The sequence below is a fragment of the Ambystoma mexicanum genome, chromosome 11 (genome assembly GCF_040938575.1).
Source record: "Ambystoma mexicanum isolate Mex_15411 chromosome 11, UKY_AmexF1_1, whole genome shotgun sequence".
NCBI lineage: Eukaryota > Metazoa > Chordata > Amphibia > Caudata > Ambystomatidae > Ambystoma > Ambystoma mexicanum.
This window is the reverse complement of record NC_090934.1, coordinates 1261036958-1261054717: the sequence shown is the minus strand read 5'-3', so window position 1 is coordinate 1261054717 and position 17760 is coordinate 1261036958. Positions and strand designations below refer to the sequence as shown.

General features: G+C 44.3%; 1 protein-coding gene across 1 annotated transcript in view; it reads left to right on the top strand.

Annotated features, from left to right (window-relative positions):
• Positions 1 to 296: 296 nt before the first annotated feature.
• Positions 297 to 17760, top strand: part of OAZ2 (ornithine decarboxylase antizyme 2) — a 198156-nt gene continuing 180692 nt past the window's right edge. Inside the window, 1 exon segment of the mRNA XM_069625424.1 lies at positions 297 to 363. Coding sequence (XP_069481525.1) covers positions 297 to 363 — 67 coding nt within the window.

Here is a 17760-nt window from a genome sequence, read left to right as displayed (position 1 = left end):
ACTCTGGAAGAGTCTATTAAAGAGGAGGAGATTGGCGTGAGGGCCCTGGACCAAGGCGGTGCTATTTAAGTAGACATTAATGTTGGTCTTAGAGGAGTGGAATGGGGCCAGGAGGGCCTCCCACCGGGTGCCACCATTAATGGGAGAAGAGTCAAAAGGAGAGAGCACAGAGACTATATGGGGGGGGGATCCGTAGGCTTGGAGAGGGAACGACAAAGAGTATGCCAGTAAGGGTCTTTTTGGAGGAAGCACTGGTATAGGTATTGGCGATAGGGAGGCCTGGGATGGAGACCAGGATGTCCCTTTTGAGCTTCTTCCTGCCAGACTTGGTGAGAGCGATAGAAAAGCATTTAGAAAAGATAGGTGAGACAGGGAGAACCATAGGGGGGGTAGGGAGAGGGGAACCCAGGCAGGGGAGGTCGCACAGGGGGGAGGTCACGCAGGGGGGGGGCACAACAATAACCAAGAACGGGCCTATAAACTGGATGCAGTGCAGAACCATCAGAAAAAAAGAGCACAACCGGGAATCTAGAAGTAGAGAATGCAGATGTAGTACAGAACCAAGGCAAAGTACAACAGGGAACCTGGAAGTAAAGAATGCAGATGCAATACAGGACCAAAAGCAAAACACAGAGGTCAGCAGGGAACCTAGAAGTGATGAATGCAGGCAATTGCAATGTGATGCCACAAACCGTGGATAGCAACACAATATCAAGAACCGTAGAGAGCAAACAAAAAGTCAATACAGTCATCAAAGCACAGAACACAACCGCAACCTAGAAGATGAATGTAGGCAATGCAAAGTAATGCCAGAAGAACAGTGGAGCACGAGACAGTGTCAGAATAGTACACAATAGATTGAAGAGGGAAGGGCTGACATGTGAGGGGAAGGAAGGGAAACGCAGGAGGCGGGGGAACGGAATAGGATGCGGGGTACCTACGATGCGAGGGTGCATACCAAATTGTGAATTAAGTATTTGAGCACAGCACAATACAAAACACCCAGATTGGACTGGTTGAGGTGGAAACAAATGCATGTTGGGTAATGTCTTGCAATACCATCCTATAGTGAAATGTGAAACTGATGCATGCTGGGAACCTAAGTCTTAATAGAAGAATAAAAGGTTTTGTTTCTGAAACCAGGTTCTTACTGATGTCCAAGAGTGAAGTGAGATCATCAAGAATATGTTGGGAAACCTGGCCTTAACGGAGACCAAGCGTCCTTGGACTTGCGCATTGTTAACGGAAATGCTGGACCATGGGCCTGCAACCTTTTGCTCACGAAATCTTTTGCACTACAACTACCATCATCCCAAGCCAACAAAGTCAGTGGAGAGAGACCACAGCTGTTAAAAACATCTGGGGAACCACAGGTTTCAGACCCATATGTAATCTAATGCATGCTTGAGGAAAAAAGTCTTGCTAATCAAGTTATAATTATTGGAATACCAAATAGCAGAAATCTTTCTGATAAATGCTCTATGCATGTGAGGAGTGAACGTCCTGGCCAAGGCCAAAAATCAATGTGACAGTAAATATAAATGTTGAGTGCAGGTAGTAAATATAAATGAGTGCAGGGATTAAGAGCAGCTGTGAAGGTTAAGAAACATTACTAGGTTAGCTATTGCAACATGAGCAGAACATCCAGAGAGACTGAAAACAAGAGAGCTTTGTCAAAGGGAGACTGTGGAAGGCTAAATACTCCCCTTGGCTCCCTAGGAGAAGCTCAAAATAGTGATACAGAAGAGGATGCATACTGTACTCCATAACATTATTTTAAGGTTCTTACACGTTTTGAGTGTTTATCTGTTTTTTTACGATTTGAAGAATGTATCCTAGATACATGCAGAGCTGTGTGCAGTGTTCCCGTCTGTTATTCACTTCTACTTTCTTTCAGATGCACTTTTGTGTTATATTTTTTTTTTTACATTACCCTCATTACATAATCCGAAACCTGTATTTGCGCAAAGTGAACTTTCTTGATTGTCTGGCCTTTCTGGAACACTCCAGCAAGAGTTTTGCAACCATCTGCACACCGAGAATATTTGAAGAGAACATCAGAGACATTTGGTGGTACCATCACAGGATATGTCCAATTAATATGATTTAACAGAACCGCTGACCCGTTTGAATGAAATAGTGAGTTTAATTTTTGCTGCTGATGGGGCAAGGAGCAGCAGCCGGTAGGCAATAAGGTTGTGGACATTTGATTATCAGGAAGATTTATAATGGCGACCAGGGAAAGCTTGACGAAACGGGTGTTTTTTGAGTGGAAATGATCTCCATTTGTCCCTCGACAGGTGTGTGTGGGGGGGGGGGAGAGAGGTTAGGGCTTCTTTCTTCTATTTAATTTATTTTCTGTGTTTTGATTTTTGTTGTTACTTTTTATACTTTTAACATGTAATTTGTATTCTGAAAAGCAAAACCTGTATCTGGATGTAAAATGAAAAACGTAAGTGAGCTACTCACACCTGCATGGAATAGCTTCAGATCCGTACCTTTCACAACCTTCAACTCTTGTCTTTTGTCCCTTTTTAGTAAAATGTATTTATTGTCTGGCAAATACCTAATCTGGAAACAGTTATGTTGGGCACCTTGAGATTTCCCCATGTCTCGGGCAAAAACAAAAGATACCACCACTGGTTTACACTTTTTCACAGTTCGTGATTCAGATCAGATTTTCTATGAGAGGGAATTATCAATTATCCCACTTACCATCACCTGGTCAGAACACTATCTGGAAATAATATTGTTTTCACATACCATAGTTTTGTTCAGTCAATGTGCAAAGGTTGAACAATATTCACTAAAAATAAATGATTAGTATGAATAAAGACAGATACTCCAGGAAATGAAGACCAACCAAGGGACAGGACTTTGGATATGCATAGATTGAGTTAGAAAGAAAAAAAGGGATTAAACAAAGTAAGAGACCTGAAGAGGGTGTTACAATTGAATACCAACCTTTCGAAGTAGTCAGGGAGAAATATGTAAGCAACTAATCATGAATAAAGTAAAGTGAGATCACATTTGAAAAATAAAACACGAAATTGCATTTGGTGATATGGTTCGATAATTCTTTCTCTATAAACCACAAATTATGAATAGTGAAACGAGATCACATTTGAAAATTTAAAGCAAAATAACATTTGGAAAACATTGCGTGAATTGTTTCTCTTGGAATTGCTCGTAGAGTATCGTGCTGCGTGAATTATTTGGCAGTTTTCATGGTGTGGTAATGTGCTAAATCTTGCTTCAACTCTTTATTAGCATCTCCTAGGATGCACTGAGAACCGCTAATTCTGACAGCTTGTCATTCATCTAATTATTCATTGATCTGGAATGGTTGTAAGTCACTTAATAGGGTCTGAAGCAAAGCTTTACGAAATGTGCATATTGGATGCCAACAAAAAAGTATTTATTGGAAGCAATGCTAATCCTGCAGTCTAATTTGGGTTATAGGTTAATTGATACTTGCATAATGCCAAGGCCTGCATAAAAATGAAAGGCATCCCTTTTGGATGTCAATGTGCATAGTTTTCAACAAATCCCTTTCGAATGACAATTCTCAAAATAAATGACTCCTAATTTGACATCTCTGTGGCCTGCTTTACCACAGTATCTAAATGTTTACTTCATGCTAGTAAGTTCTGTGGATAAGTTTGAAGACCCTGAGTAGCTGACTTCCCAAAATCAAAGCAGGAATTGAACAAAAATGATTTAGATTGTATGGGTTAAATGCAATAACCATCTGCTTCCCAGGAATTTCCTAATTGGTGTGATTCGAAAGTAAACTGCCATTAGGCTTCTCCTGCTCTACATGTTCTACCTGTCAGATTGCTACTTTAGCTGTATTTGCTGTTGGCCACTTTAACCTTGGTTCATGACTGTGGGTTGTTACTGAATTTATTGTATTTTGCACCAGCTTCAAATCTGAGAGCAAAACCTTATTTCGAATGGATTGTGTCCTGCAACGTATTCCACATCTTTGACATGTAATGTCCACAGCTGTGTACTTCGGAAACTTTTTCGGCAGAGGGCGTCCTGCGTTGATGGTGTCAGTTTGATGTCCCTCGATGGCCTCCGTTGAGGGCGATGTCGCTGGATATTATAAATGGGACGCACGGCACCCGTAGCCTCGGTTCCGTTTTTTCCGCAAACGTGTTTGCTTCGGAGACTCGACGCCCCTCGTGTATTCCTTGTGAATATGTCTTCTTCTTCAATCCCTCCGACTCTGCGGTCTGGCTTAAAGACTTGCTGGCATTGCAAGTCGAAAATGTCGTTTACTGACCTGCATCGCGTTTGTTTGTGGTGCTTGGGTGAGAGTCACGACACAGACAACTGTTCCAAATGCCAGTCACTAACTGCTTAGGCATTGCAGGAGCGTAAGGGACAGCTTCTGATAGGTAGGGGTTCCAAACCCAGTAAGTTCTGTAAATCCAAGTCCAAGGGTATGTCCACTGACTTTTCGAGGGGTGACTCTCTGTGTTGGAAGGAGTCCCAGAGGTCTCGGTCCCAGAGTGGTTCCCGCCATTCGTCCATCTTGTCTCGGCATTCTAGGAAGCCCCGTTACTGGTTGCCTTCCTTGTCCTCCTCGGAGGATGGCGCTGCGAGGAAAGTGGCTTGTCCAACTAAGTCCTTGACTCCTGAGGAATGGGCTGCCTTTAGGGATCAGATGTTGTCAATTTTCCAATCGCAGGGCACAGTTCCGTCCGTGCCTTCTAATGATGCCGGCAAGGAACAGTCTCGATCTGTGGCTCGCACGGCAACGGCGCAATCCTCATCGGGAACCTTGGAGGTCCTGTTCGGACAAGGCTCAGGATGGTTACAAGAGATGTGTTTCCTGGTCTTGGTTCTTGTCCACAGCGAGACCGCAGAAACCAGCTGAGGGCTTGAGGTCGGCTTCGGGGCCTTTTGGCTGTAAATTACAGTCGGAGATCCCTGGTACTGTGGATCCTCCAAGGAAGGCTACTTCCAAGTCTGTAAGGCCTGTTATGGACTCCAGACCCTTGACCCTTGGCTGTTCTGAGGGGGGGGGGAGGAAGAAGAGCCCAGTTACCTACCCACTCACCCCACTCCCAAGAGTTTCGTGGTTCAGGTGGCTATGCCCACCTCGAGGCAGGCAGCGTACCCTACCATCCCTCCTGATAGGGATGACAAACGCTTCAACGGTTGGGCAAGCAAGGTGTTTTCTGCGGGGAGTATGGCGCAAAGATCCGCCAACTCCACTTGTGCCTTGGCAAGATTTTCACACGCTCTGTGGAACTCTTTCTCTTGTGGCTGAGCATATTCCCGAGGGGGAAGAAAGGGGTGGGTTCCTTGCTCTCGTGCAAGATGGCAAGGATGCCATGTGTGAATCCCTTCAGTCGGGTTTGGACACAACCACTGGTGTTAGCTGGTCCATGGCTGCGAGAACCATTATACGCAGATTTGCGTGGTTGCAAAAGTCGGGTTTTGCTCCAGATATGCAAGCCCGTCTTTTGAACATGCCCTTTGATGGTGTGCGTTTGTTTGGCAGCAAGGCTGACGAGAGCCTTGAGAGGATGCAGACCTCAAAAGCTGTGGCAAAATCTTTAAGCGCAGCTGTGCGTCAACCTCTGCCTTTTCGTCCTAGGGAACAGCAGTGGAGGGGAGGATCTTTTTGTTACTACTCCTCCTTTGGTAGAACGAGAGGAGCTGCCAGTCAAAGTGTCAGTGTAAAAGTACCCATGCTGGTCGGGGAAATAGAGGTGCCAAAGCTGCTCAGGCAGCTTCCTCTTTGCCTTCAGGCGCTGCCGCAGCCGCTCCAAAACAGTCATAAGGCCATGTCCCATGGTTCGCCGGTTGGGGGCAGACTGTCTCAGCATCTCGAAGAGTGGCGAGCCATTACTTTGGATGCGTTGGTTCTGGATACATTCGCCCACAGCTACTGCCTTCCCTTCCCAAAGCGGCTTCATGACAATCCACCGGGGAATCTCTCTTTGAAGCTTCCGGATCCGCTCTTTGTGCAGAAAATCTTGACCCTGCTAGAGAAAGGCGCTATAGAACTGGTGCCTGTAGCAGAGAGTAACAAGGGATGGTATTCCCCTTGTTTTTTTTTTTTATCTCAAAGAAAGACAGGGGATTGAGACCCATCCTGGACTTGCATTGGTTGAACAAACCTCTAAGGAACACAAGTTCAAGATGGTCATTCTTTCTCAAGTCCTCCAGGCCCTGCAACTTCAGGATTGGTTGGTGTCTCTGGACCTCCAGGATGCTTACTTTCATGTGCCGATTCATCCCAAGCACAGAAGGGACCTAAGGTTTGCGGCTGGCGACTCGCACTTTCAGTTTCCGGTCCTGACATTCGGATTGACCTCCGCCTGAGGGTCTTCACCAAGCTAATGGTGGTAGTGGCAGCATATCTCGGGCGAGGGGGTGAAGAGGATTCACCCCTACCTGGACGACTGGCTGATCCGTGCGCGTCCTCCGGAGCAAGCGTTGAATCACTTCGGTCTCGCACGCCGCTCCCTCCAAAGGCTGGGCTTCTCCCTCAATTTCAAGAAGTCGCATCTGACACCTTCCCAACAGCTCCAGTACATCGGGCTGTGTTGGACACGTCCTTGGAAGTGCTCGCCTCCCAAGGTGAGGGCTCATCACATTGTGCAGATGGTGGACAGGTTTCATCGTGCACAGTCTCCCAGCTTTCAAATCCTTCAGGTTGCTCAGCCTGCATTTTTCTGGTGCCAGAGGTCAGACTGAGGGTGAGATCCTTGCAATGGGTTCTCGAGATGCAGTGGTCACAGTTCTTAGGCAAGATGTCGGATCCCGTTCAGATTCCACTCTGTCTCCCAGGATCTTTTGTGGTGGGCCAACGAGGGGAACCTTATGAAGGGGGAACCGTTTTGGCAACCGTGGTTGGAGGTGACCGTAGTGATGGACGTTTCCCTCACAGGATGGGGAGCTCATGCAGCAGACTTGACCACCAGTGGTCGTTGGTCTCCGTCGGAGTCCAAACTCCACATCAACCTCTTAGAGCTGAGGGCCATCAGACTGGCTCTGAAGGCTTTTCTGCTGTCTGTGCGGAGGAAGAGTGTTCTGATCATGACGGACAACACAGTGGCCATGCATTACCTCAGCAAAAAGGGGGATGGGGGGGTTATGATCACTCCCGTTGTGCAGAGAGGCAATGCAGCTCTGGTTCTGGGAAATCCAGCAGGAAATGTCCCTCTCGGCAGTTCATATGGCCGGAGAGGAAAATGCGGCGGCGGATGCTCTGAGCAGGCAGAGCATGGTCTCTCACAAGTGGGAGTTGGCTCAGGAAGTCCTTCTGGAGATCTTCGCCCTTTGGGGAACCCCACAAGTGGATCTTTTCACCACCAGTGCCAACCGGAAGTGCGAGAGATTCTGCTCAAGGGAATTTCCTCAGAGAGGAGCCTTAGGAGACGCATTCGTAGTGGATTGGTTGTTCCCACTGCTGTATGCGTTTCCTCCAGTCCCCGTCATTCCTCAGGTGTTAAGGAGGTTGGAGGTTCCGATCCCACATGATCCTCATTGCTCCCGATTGGGCCAGGAGAGCGTGGTACCAGACCTTCTAAATTTCCATCTGCCCTCACGCCGTCTTCCCTACCGAAAGGATCTGCTCTCACGTCAGGGGTTGCGGGGAGGTGTCCGGTTCTCCATCCATAGGTCTAGACTCTCAACCTTCACGCATGGTATCTGAAAGGTTGAGGTATAAGGATTGGGATGTCCCGGATGATGTGATGGAGGTGTTGCTTTCGGCCAGGAGGCCAGCAACAAAATCCTTGTACAGTTGGTGTAAGTTTTGCGATTGGTGCAGAGGACATGTTGATCCTTTTCAGTGTTCCATTCCTGTGGTTTTGTCTTTCTTGCTTTCTTTGGCCCACAGGGGCCTTCAAGTGGGTACCATTTAAAGGTTACCTAGCAGCACTGTCTATCTTTAAGCGCTCGTCTGAAGAATGTTCTTACTTTAAGATTCCTTTGATTTCACAATTTCTTAAAGGGCTCACTAATGTGTTACCACCGTCCCCTTTCCAGGTGCCGGTTTGGGATCTGAATTTGGTTTTGAAATTCCTGATGGGTGCTCCGTTTGAACCTTTGCACTCTTGCCCTTTGAGATCGCCACCAATAACACAGTCTTGAAGACGGTGAATTGCAGGCACTTTCTTCTAAGCCACCCTTTACTGTGTTTCACAAGGATAGGGTTGTACTGAGGGTACGTCCTTCCTTTCTACCTAAGGTGTTGTCTGGATTTCATTTAAGCCAGAATGTGGTTCTTCAGTCTGTCTAGCCCCCTCCTCATCCTGATGAGGAAGAGGAGCGACTCCGTGGGTTGGATCCTAGGAGAGCTCTGAGCTTTTATATTTCTAGGATGTCCAGGGTCAGAGTGGACGATCAACTCTTTGTGGGATATACTGGACACCGATTGGACCAGGCTGTTAATAAACAGAACTTGTCCAGGTGAATTATCCTCACCATTACTGAATGTTACCGATTGGCAGGTAAGGACCCTCCTGAAGGGTTGCAAGCTCATTTGACTTAGGGGCGTGGCTACTTCCACAGCCCTACAACGGGGAGTTCCTATTAGGAATATTTGTGATGCAGCCACATGGGCTTCTATCCACACCTTTGTCAAACATTATTCCCTGGATACGATCCATGGTCAAGATATGGCCTTTGGTAAGGCGGTTTTTTATTCCGCCATCTGATTGGGTACTCTAAATTCCTTTCTCTCCTCCGTATTCTGGTACTGCTTTGGGAGTCTGTCAAAGATGTGGAATACGTTGGAGGACACAATCCATTCAATGAACAAGTTACTTACCAAATGGTAACGTTCTTTCGATTGGATGTTCCTCCAACGTATTCCACATCACCCTCTCAGCCTGCCCCTCTGGAGAATTTCCTATGCGATTGCAGCTTACGTTTCCGCAAGGCTATGTGCAGTCAAGCAGGCATTGAATAGGTGCCACACCTTATGGAGGAAAAAACATAAACTGAGGCTATGAGCGCCGTGCGTCCTATTTATAACATTTGGTGACGTCGCCCTCGATAGAGGACTTCGAGGGGCATCAACCCCACGCCATCCATGCAGGACGCCCTCTGCCGAAATATTTCTGAAGTACACCGCTGTGGACATTACATGTCAAAGATGTGGAATATGTTGGAGGAACATCCAATCGAAAGAAAGTTACAAGTTGGTAAGAAACTTGTTCTTTACATTGGACTAAAACTCAAAATGGCATTGGCCACAAGACAACTTTTTACATATTCATAGCCAAAAGATGAAATTGTCGAGTGTGCTCTTTTTAAGCCTTTGAATCACTATCTCCTGCTGGATTAAGTGGGTGAGGGTGGGAGCTGCGAGAGCTAGAATTATGTGAAATTAATGAGTAGTGGTGATTGTCACCTGGGTTACAAAGAAGTTTAGGTTCGAGCCAAAAGGAGAATTGGCAATTTTTATGCAATATGTATCCAGCTAATTGTGCATACATTCAGACAAGACATTTTAATTTTACCCCAGTTGCTGGATTAGGATCAGTGACCTTTCTATAACTCACTATATAGTGTCTTCTGTCTCTATTGTGCTATGGAAAAGTAACCAGTGAGTTGTAAGGTTCACAATGAGGCATAGATTTGTCTCCTGTGAACACAACCTATGCTGCTTGAATCCAGCACCACTCCATGTGCAAACCTAAAAAAGCTATACACCTTTGATGAATAACTAATAGATCTTTTCAGTTCACTGTGTTGCTTTAACATGAGCCTGTCTTGTACAGTGGATTCAAAATCCATGTAATAAGACTCCTCTCTTCCATTTTAAAAATTGTCGCTACAAATCTTTGCACTCTATTAATTAGCAATACTCTTCAGCATTCTAAATGCTTTAACATGCCACCAACCTGTCAATCCTCACTTCTGCATCTGTAGTATCAAATAGGACTGCAAGCCACTACTTATAAATGGCTTTTGTTGAGTCTTATGATTTCAGATAAATTGTCTTGGCAAACCTTTGACAATAAAGCAATTTTGTATAGACCTCAAACATTTATTTTCTAAAATCTGTTTGTCAATATACTAGGAATTTAGTTTCAATCTCTTTAAATCAAAGGTATTACACTATCATTTTACTCTGCTCATTGATTCTTTGAGTGAAGTTAACACCCCGTTTTAACCCAGGCAGTACTAAGCATTATTCCCAGCAGTGTAGCTTGTTAAATCATTCCTGTATGGAAAACTTGGACTTGCTTAGTCTTTCCCTCCCCTGTATGGATCATACTGTAGAATGTATGGTCTCTCAATATAGTGTCAAGCCTTTCAACCACAGGCCAAAACTAGCACTTAGTATTGACCTGATAGCATCTGATCCCTCTTCTCCCCCCTTCCTGGCTTAATTCTGTTTAATCTTTAAATACTTTAAGAAATGTTTGGATGTTGCAACGACCACTAAAGCCTTCTGAATTTCTTCTTATCTTTCTATTTGTGTTTGACTGGCTTTACCTAGCTTTGCCAGAATTAATGATCAACTGCCCAAGAAGTAGATAACAACTGAAACACTTCCCTGATCACGTTTGTAAGATTAGTTGTTTGCAACTTGATTTGCACCTTGGTTTCCTTGAGTTCCTAGGAAGTACTGGAAAACAAAAACACATTTCCTCTGGTACAGTATAGAGTACTGCTGTCATGGGCGCCCTCGGAAGCAGACCCGTCTTCCACTACTCCGGACCCAGCAGGCCCCTACAGGGGCCCTTTGGACCGTGTCCTGGCGCCTTTGACGCCAGGCTCATGAAGGGTTTCAGTCCCGGCGCCGTAGGCGCCGGGCTCATATTGATAAACAGTGTAATAATGCTTGGGTGGACTTATCTGAGGCAGACCATGCTGCATATTTACCCAGAACAATCCAGTCTGGTTGAAGTCCCCAGCCACCAGGGCTGGGAGGAACTATTCCCTCATTCAGGAACTCTTTTCTTACCTGGGTGGAACCGGTGGAAGAACACACACTGGAAGCACTTCTCTGCTATTTAAACCACGCCCGATGGAAAACACGTGCTTCGCGTTATTCTGCAGCAGCAGCAGGACGCTCACCGAGTCGGCTCCTGCATTCCAGGTCCAGAGTCATCTTCAGCTTCCGCGCAGCAACCTGTGGATGAAGAAAGACACAGAACAATACTTACCAGATCCCGGAATCCAGTCACCGGCAAAACCTGCAAAGAATAAACATAAGGTTAGAAAAGTGCAACTAGCTCGCAGCCGCGCCCGCATACCTGATCCATCCGTGATTGCAACGGAGCTAACCGCGGCCTTCTCTTCGGCAGCTTCTGTGCACCTGAAAGGCAAAGGACATAATTAAAAAGGGGTTCGGGTGAAGGCAGTCGCATTCATCTTAACTTACCAGTTTTTGCATGCGCAGAAGCGGCCGCATCAACCGCAGCATCCCGGCACCTGAAAACTAGAAAAAGGACATTATTAGAGGTGCCATTAAAAGCGGCCAACGGTCATTATACTTACGTGCATCGGCACGTGCAGTGGCAACGGATATAAAGCCCGCAGCATCCCGGCACCTGAAAACTAGAAAAAGGACATTATTAGAGGTGCCATTAAAAGCGGCCAACGAACATTATACTTACGTGCATCGGCACGTGCAGCGGCAACGGAAAACTACGCCCACAGCATCCCGAGGCCTGAAACAAAGGAAAAGGGACATTATTCAGGTGCCCATCTTTTAAAGCCTAAAGACTACAGTATACTTACAGGCATCCGCTCGTGCAGTAACGGCGGCATCGCTCTTCGGCATCCCAGCACCAGTGCCACAACTAAGGCCGCAAAAGACTTGAGCCTCAACACTGAACTCATCCAGTGACGTAACTGGAATCCACACACCCCTGCACCAGACGCAGGATGGAGAGCTCAGCATTTATACGCCTAAGGTGAGAGCTCGCCGAGACAAGTAGAAAGCTAGGCTGTGGGAGAAACTGGCGATTGGTGGGAGAAGGAATCCCATCAAACAGTGATTAACCCTTTTTCTTCCACCTGCAGAAAACCTACCCTGCAAGTCAGACATTCGATAAGAGGAAGCCCAGTCCTGAGAGTCGTCCGAGCTCTACGCTTCTCAATTGAAGAAACGATAGCAGCCCAGCCGGGATCAGCGCCTCCGTGGGAATCAGGTGAGCGTTACAACTTCTGCTGCTGGAACACATTTCTTCAGCTGAGAAATTCTTCATTTTAATTGACTTCTCGTATATGATTTTATGAGGCAATTTCAAAATTCATTGAATGTCACACTAGTGTATTGAAGATGGATCCGTTTCATTCTGATTAGCTGAGCTGCACTTCGGTTGTACTTGGTGTGTTTTCAGTGGCTAGCTGCTTCGGCCAAATTATCTTATTAACGCTATTAAGATCTGAAACTTATCCACATTTCCTCATTCCACTTCAGGTCTGACAAAACGTGAGTAAATCTCAAATTATTATGGGTTCATACCTTTTTTTTGTAGTGTTAAATTTCAACCTAAAGTCAACTAGTACTTCAATCTGGCCTTCTCCCTTGACCTCTATAAGAAATTTCGGAACTTCTCTCTATTCATGCAATGTCTTTCAGTTTCATAAGTGAGCATACTGCATACTGGTGTGTTGGAATATATGTTTATATATATTTTTTACACACACGAATGTTCAACAGCCTATTATGGCTACTATATACTTTGTACCCAAAATACATAAAAATATCTGAAATTGCCTTCATGCAGGAAATGGGATCCATAACAGAAAAGCTATCTGAATACATTGATGTCCACTTAAAACCTTTTGGCCTACAATTTATCCTCCTATATTGAAGACCCCAAACATGTGTTTCAACAACTTGACTCCATCATTTGGCAAACTCATTTCAGCTTTGTAAGTCTGGATGTGCTCTCTTTGTACACCAAGATACAACATCATAACTGACTGCAAACCACTGAATATTTCATAACCTTAAGTGCTGAGGACGAGTATGCTGGTCCTCTTTGCATAGACTTGCATAATAGCCGAGTTGTTTGGTGTTAAAATCAAGATCTGTCTCCTATTATGAACAACATTGAATGATAATATCAATGTTAGAGTTCACTCTCACTGACCACATATTCAGTTTCGATGGGCAACTGTACCAACAACAACAGGGAACCGCTATGGGTGCCAAACACGCACCATCATATGCAAACCTCTTCATGGGACACTATGAAATGGAACAGACATGGATACAACTAGCTTTTACAGAAAATTGAAACCTCATTTTCTGGGGTTGATTCATAGACGACATCCTAATAACTTGGGATGGAGACAAGAAATCTGTCAATGCACCAACCACCAGAATTCTGACTAAAATATGAAACTAAGAATGAAAGGATTTGCTTTTTTTGACCTTGACCTTTTTGTCAAAAACAATACAGTACACACAACGCTCTATCAGAAACCTTCTGCGGGTAGCCACATTCTCCATGCTAAAAGCAACCACCCAAAACTCATTATTCATAACATACCATATGGAGAAGCTTTGAAAAATGAAAAACTGCAGTGAGAATAAAAAATATCTCAAGCATATAAGCAACACTAAGAGGAACAATAAAGGAGAGTAGAACTTCTGCGCAATAAAGAAACAAGAACTGAAAAAACCAAAGCTTCAATGCCTATACTGTTAATGGCATCCTAAAGAAATCATTGGAACATCCTCCAATTGGATAAAGCTGTAACCAAATATGTAGATTCACAACCACCCATGACATATGGTAAAGCCAAAGTGATCAAAAACCAGATAAACCCAAGTTTTCTGAAACTTGAAAAAATGGAACAAACCAAGACAATAGCAACAATATGGAAATTGCCAGCAGTGACGGGCAACCACAAATATGGCAACTGAAAAATCTGTCTGCAATTATTGGATGTGAAAGACAAGATTGATCTACCAAATGGCACCTCACGATCGATTGATCAATTTATGAATTGTAACACAAAGTATGTTATTTATGCCATCCTATGCCAGTGTGGAAAATGGTATATTGGAAGTACTGTGCGATATCTCAAAATTCATATAATGGAACATTTAAGAGCCATTAAAAATAAGGACACAAGATATCCAATGACTGTATGCTTCATACACCATTAGACATGCTCACATTTGTGGGATTTGAAATAATAGAAGGACCACCTAGGGGTGGGAATAGAGAGCACCTGTTACGCGAAAGGGAGGCCAATTGGATCAATATTATGGAAACATGCCACACAGACTTGAATTGGGACAATGAGTTTCATACCTCCTGAATTATGTCACAATCTTGTTCCCCACCAGACCCGGCGGGGTTTGACAGCCACGCTTGACACGGCGGGGCTTCACACATTTGATAGTCCTTTGTTCCATTTTATACATTGTATCAAAGTTCTCCCATGCGGATTGTAACAGTTCTTTGTCTATGTTAACAATCGACTCCTTAGGCATCCTCGTGGCCAACTTGTACCAGTACAAGCCAGTCAATGACCTTCATGTCTCCTGCATTCTTCTGCATCCTAGTATGTTTGGCTTTAGGATTATCTCCGATATGGCAACAGTACATGGGTGGACTTTCAATAAAGTGGTTCTGGACAGTGTGAAGGGCTAGCGAGTGTTGGGGAGTGACAACAATCAGTGGGCTGTACCCTAGGTGATCGTCCTTGTCCCCAGAGGGGAGTACCTCCCCATGAGGCCCTCCAGCATTAAACCAACCCTAGGGGGACTATCAGGTAGCGGCCTCGCCTCCATAGCCTCACAGGGAAGGGTTTCCCCCTGGCGAGAAGTGACCGGGTCCCATGGCTCGTCGCACTTAGCAATACACAGTTAAGATCTTGCTAGATTTGCTAGATTCTGTTCAGTTAAAAAGAATTTCAATCTGCACCCCCGTTGTTTGTTTGCTCTTGGGCTTACATTTGTATGGAGTTTGCAGAGGACGATGTGCTGCTTTGATGAATGCAGTGGCTGCTTATGTCGGTTGGCTATCGAAGTATGTTTCAAAAAGTCTTCGGTGTTGTGCAGATGCCGGGGGGAATAATCCGTTGTACAAGCCTGTGTTTTAGAGTGTTAGATGGGAGCGTTTCTTTGTAGGGTAAGTGTGATGCTGGATAAGCTGATGGTTACCAAGGATTAGTCAGTAAGTAACAAATCGTTGTTATCTTATTAAAGCTGGTATTTTAATTTCAGTTGGCCTTTGTTCCTGGCATGTATTTGCATTAGTCAGCATTTTTTTAATGACGCCACATTTGGCACGGTTTTGAAACGGGAAGTGCAAAGAAGAAATTCTAAATAAACAAGCTCTGTTTATTTAAAAAAGCAAACCAATGGAACACAGCGCAAATTCAGTTGGCAGTTCTGGGTTAGCAGGAAAAGAACACAAGTACATCAGCTCACTAGTTTGATAATTTTCCTGTGGCAAATAGTTACTTTTTAACAGAGCACATATTATTGCAAGTACAATGGTGAAGTTGCATTCATTTGCATATTTAGTATGCACTTGCAAACATCTTTTGTCTTCTTAGTGTCATTGTGCCAAACACCACTAGTTTTTAAAAGCATATATTTGAAAAGAATTTGCCAGTCCAATAACTTTTTTTTGAATAGGCATTGGTACCTTATTATTATCGTAACATTAACCTTTTAACAAGTCGGTATAGTGGGTTGGGTATCAAGATCATGCTGTCATCATTTCCGATACCTGAAGGTGTGACCCCTAACCGCTCAAAAACTGCAATCTGTGTCACTTTTGATGGTTCTGTGACAGCTATCACAATCTAAAATCTAGAAAAGCCTGATCAGCAATTTTCAAACAAAGGTCTATTCGTTTAGCTCTTCTGTGGACGTGCAATAAACAAAACCTGCTTTTTGAACCTGCTATCTGCGTTACGTTGATGCGCTAGGGCAGGGATCTGCAACCTGTGACTCTCTCAATGTTTTGGACTTCAACTCCCATGATCCCCCACCATTGACCATGCTGGCTAGGGATGATGGGGAAATGTAGTCCAAAACATCTGGATAGCCAAAGGGTGCAGACCCCTGCGCTAGGACATGGATGGTGCCAATTCCAACATAAAAGGTTGGATATGGGGTGTAAGGGCACGTGGGGCTAGGAAGGTTCTACTTTCAATTCCCAAAGTATAATATTTTTGTACTACACCATGTCTCCACTTACCAATGTGTGAGTAATATTCCTTAGTTCCTAAGGCAGATCCTAACTTTACAACACAGAACGAATGTGCAAAACCTGCATTAAAAATCTCCAGTTGGTTGAGTGGTTGTTTGATACGTCTATGCCAATTGAAGGTTAAATGAGGGAAAGAGCAATCAAATCTTCACTCTGTTGTGAGTTTTTAAATAAACCCAAACGGGAAACAGAATTTAAGTTACATTGAAAATCGCAACACAGTATATGTTCCAGTGTGCATATGGACCTGGTTGCCAGGTAAGTGAGAGTATGAGCTTCTTTTACCTGAATCACTGACTCCATTGCCCATGGGCCTTATTTAATGTATCAATACAGGTAGTCTATTGCAGTGTATTGTGAGCTGGCTTGGCTCAATATTGAAGGTATGGCAGCCTTCAAGCATTTGATGTACTGAGCAAAGTTGTGGTCAAATCCTTCTCTGTGTAATTATAAATAAGTCATGTTAGATATGTTATCTCATGAACGTTAGCAACGTGATGGATGTCATCACATATGTCGCAAAACTAAGTTCACTGCTGCTTGCATGACAATTCTCTGCAATTGCAGTTTGTCTTCACTTGCTTTTCATGTCAGATTTATTTTAAAAAAAATGGGTTAAATGGAAGCTATAAATCAAATTCAAAAGTAATTTAGAAATATTTAAAGTTGCTCACTATATATGCTTGGAATCAAGTGTTTTCTCATAAATAACTAGATACATTTGTTTTCAATTTTCAAAGGAATAGTTGGGAGGAGGGTGGGGAGAACTGAGAGACTAAAGATGCTCTTTTGTTTGATAAATTGAATCAAGTAGTGAGGAACTAGTGATTTCTGTAATGTTCCTACATCTATTCATCTGCAAAACATGTGACTTCATTATTAACTAAGATGCAAAGAAACAATCTATTTTCATGGCTTTACCATTGGTGTAGGCAACAGGATTTTGCGTGTGTATCAACATATTTTCTTCTAATCACGAGTAAGATGAGAAAGTGCTACAGCAAGGACAACGTCAACATTTAAATAAAGAGCAAATGAGCATTTTACAGCCTTTATTATCTGTTTATTAGGACACGCCCCCTCTATACCCCCGTTACCCTATCTGACTTGCTAAGCAGCATCTGGTACAAGTTATTTGTTCTGTTCAGCGTGTTCCTCCTTGTGGTCTCTCTTCTCTCTCTGGTGTCCCAGTCTTCCGATGAGTGTTACTTTCTATGCGCAGTGGTATCAGCGATTGTTGTGGGACTGGATGTCCACCACTGAGTTTCTGTGGTCTTGCCACCGTGTTCCTCCAGGTTCCTGCCCTGCTGGTTTCTTGTGCTGGGAGTTGCGCACTGGCTGGCATCCCTGCCTCTTCCTTCACGCATCTTCCCTGTCTGTTTCTTGTGCTGGTACTGCGTGGGCTTTCTGACCTGTGCTTACTCTGCCTGCCCACTGTGATTTGTTGGGGGCATGTTATGTAACCTACTAATCCCAGTAAATTGAGTCTTTAGATTTAAAGGGACATGCTCTTTTCCTGGTGAGTTTCTTCATCCCAGTCATGGTACTTGAAAGTTATTGGTATTGTGGAGCAGGCGTTGTA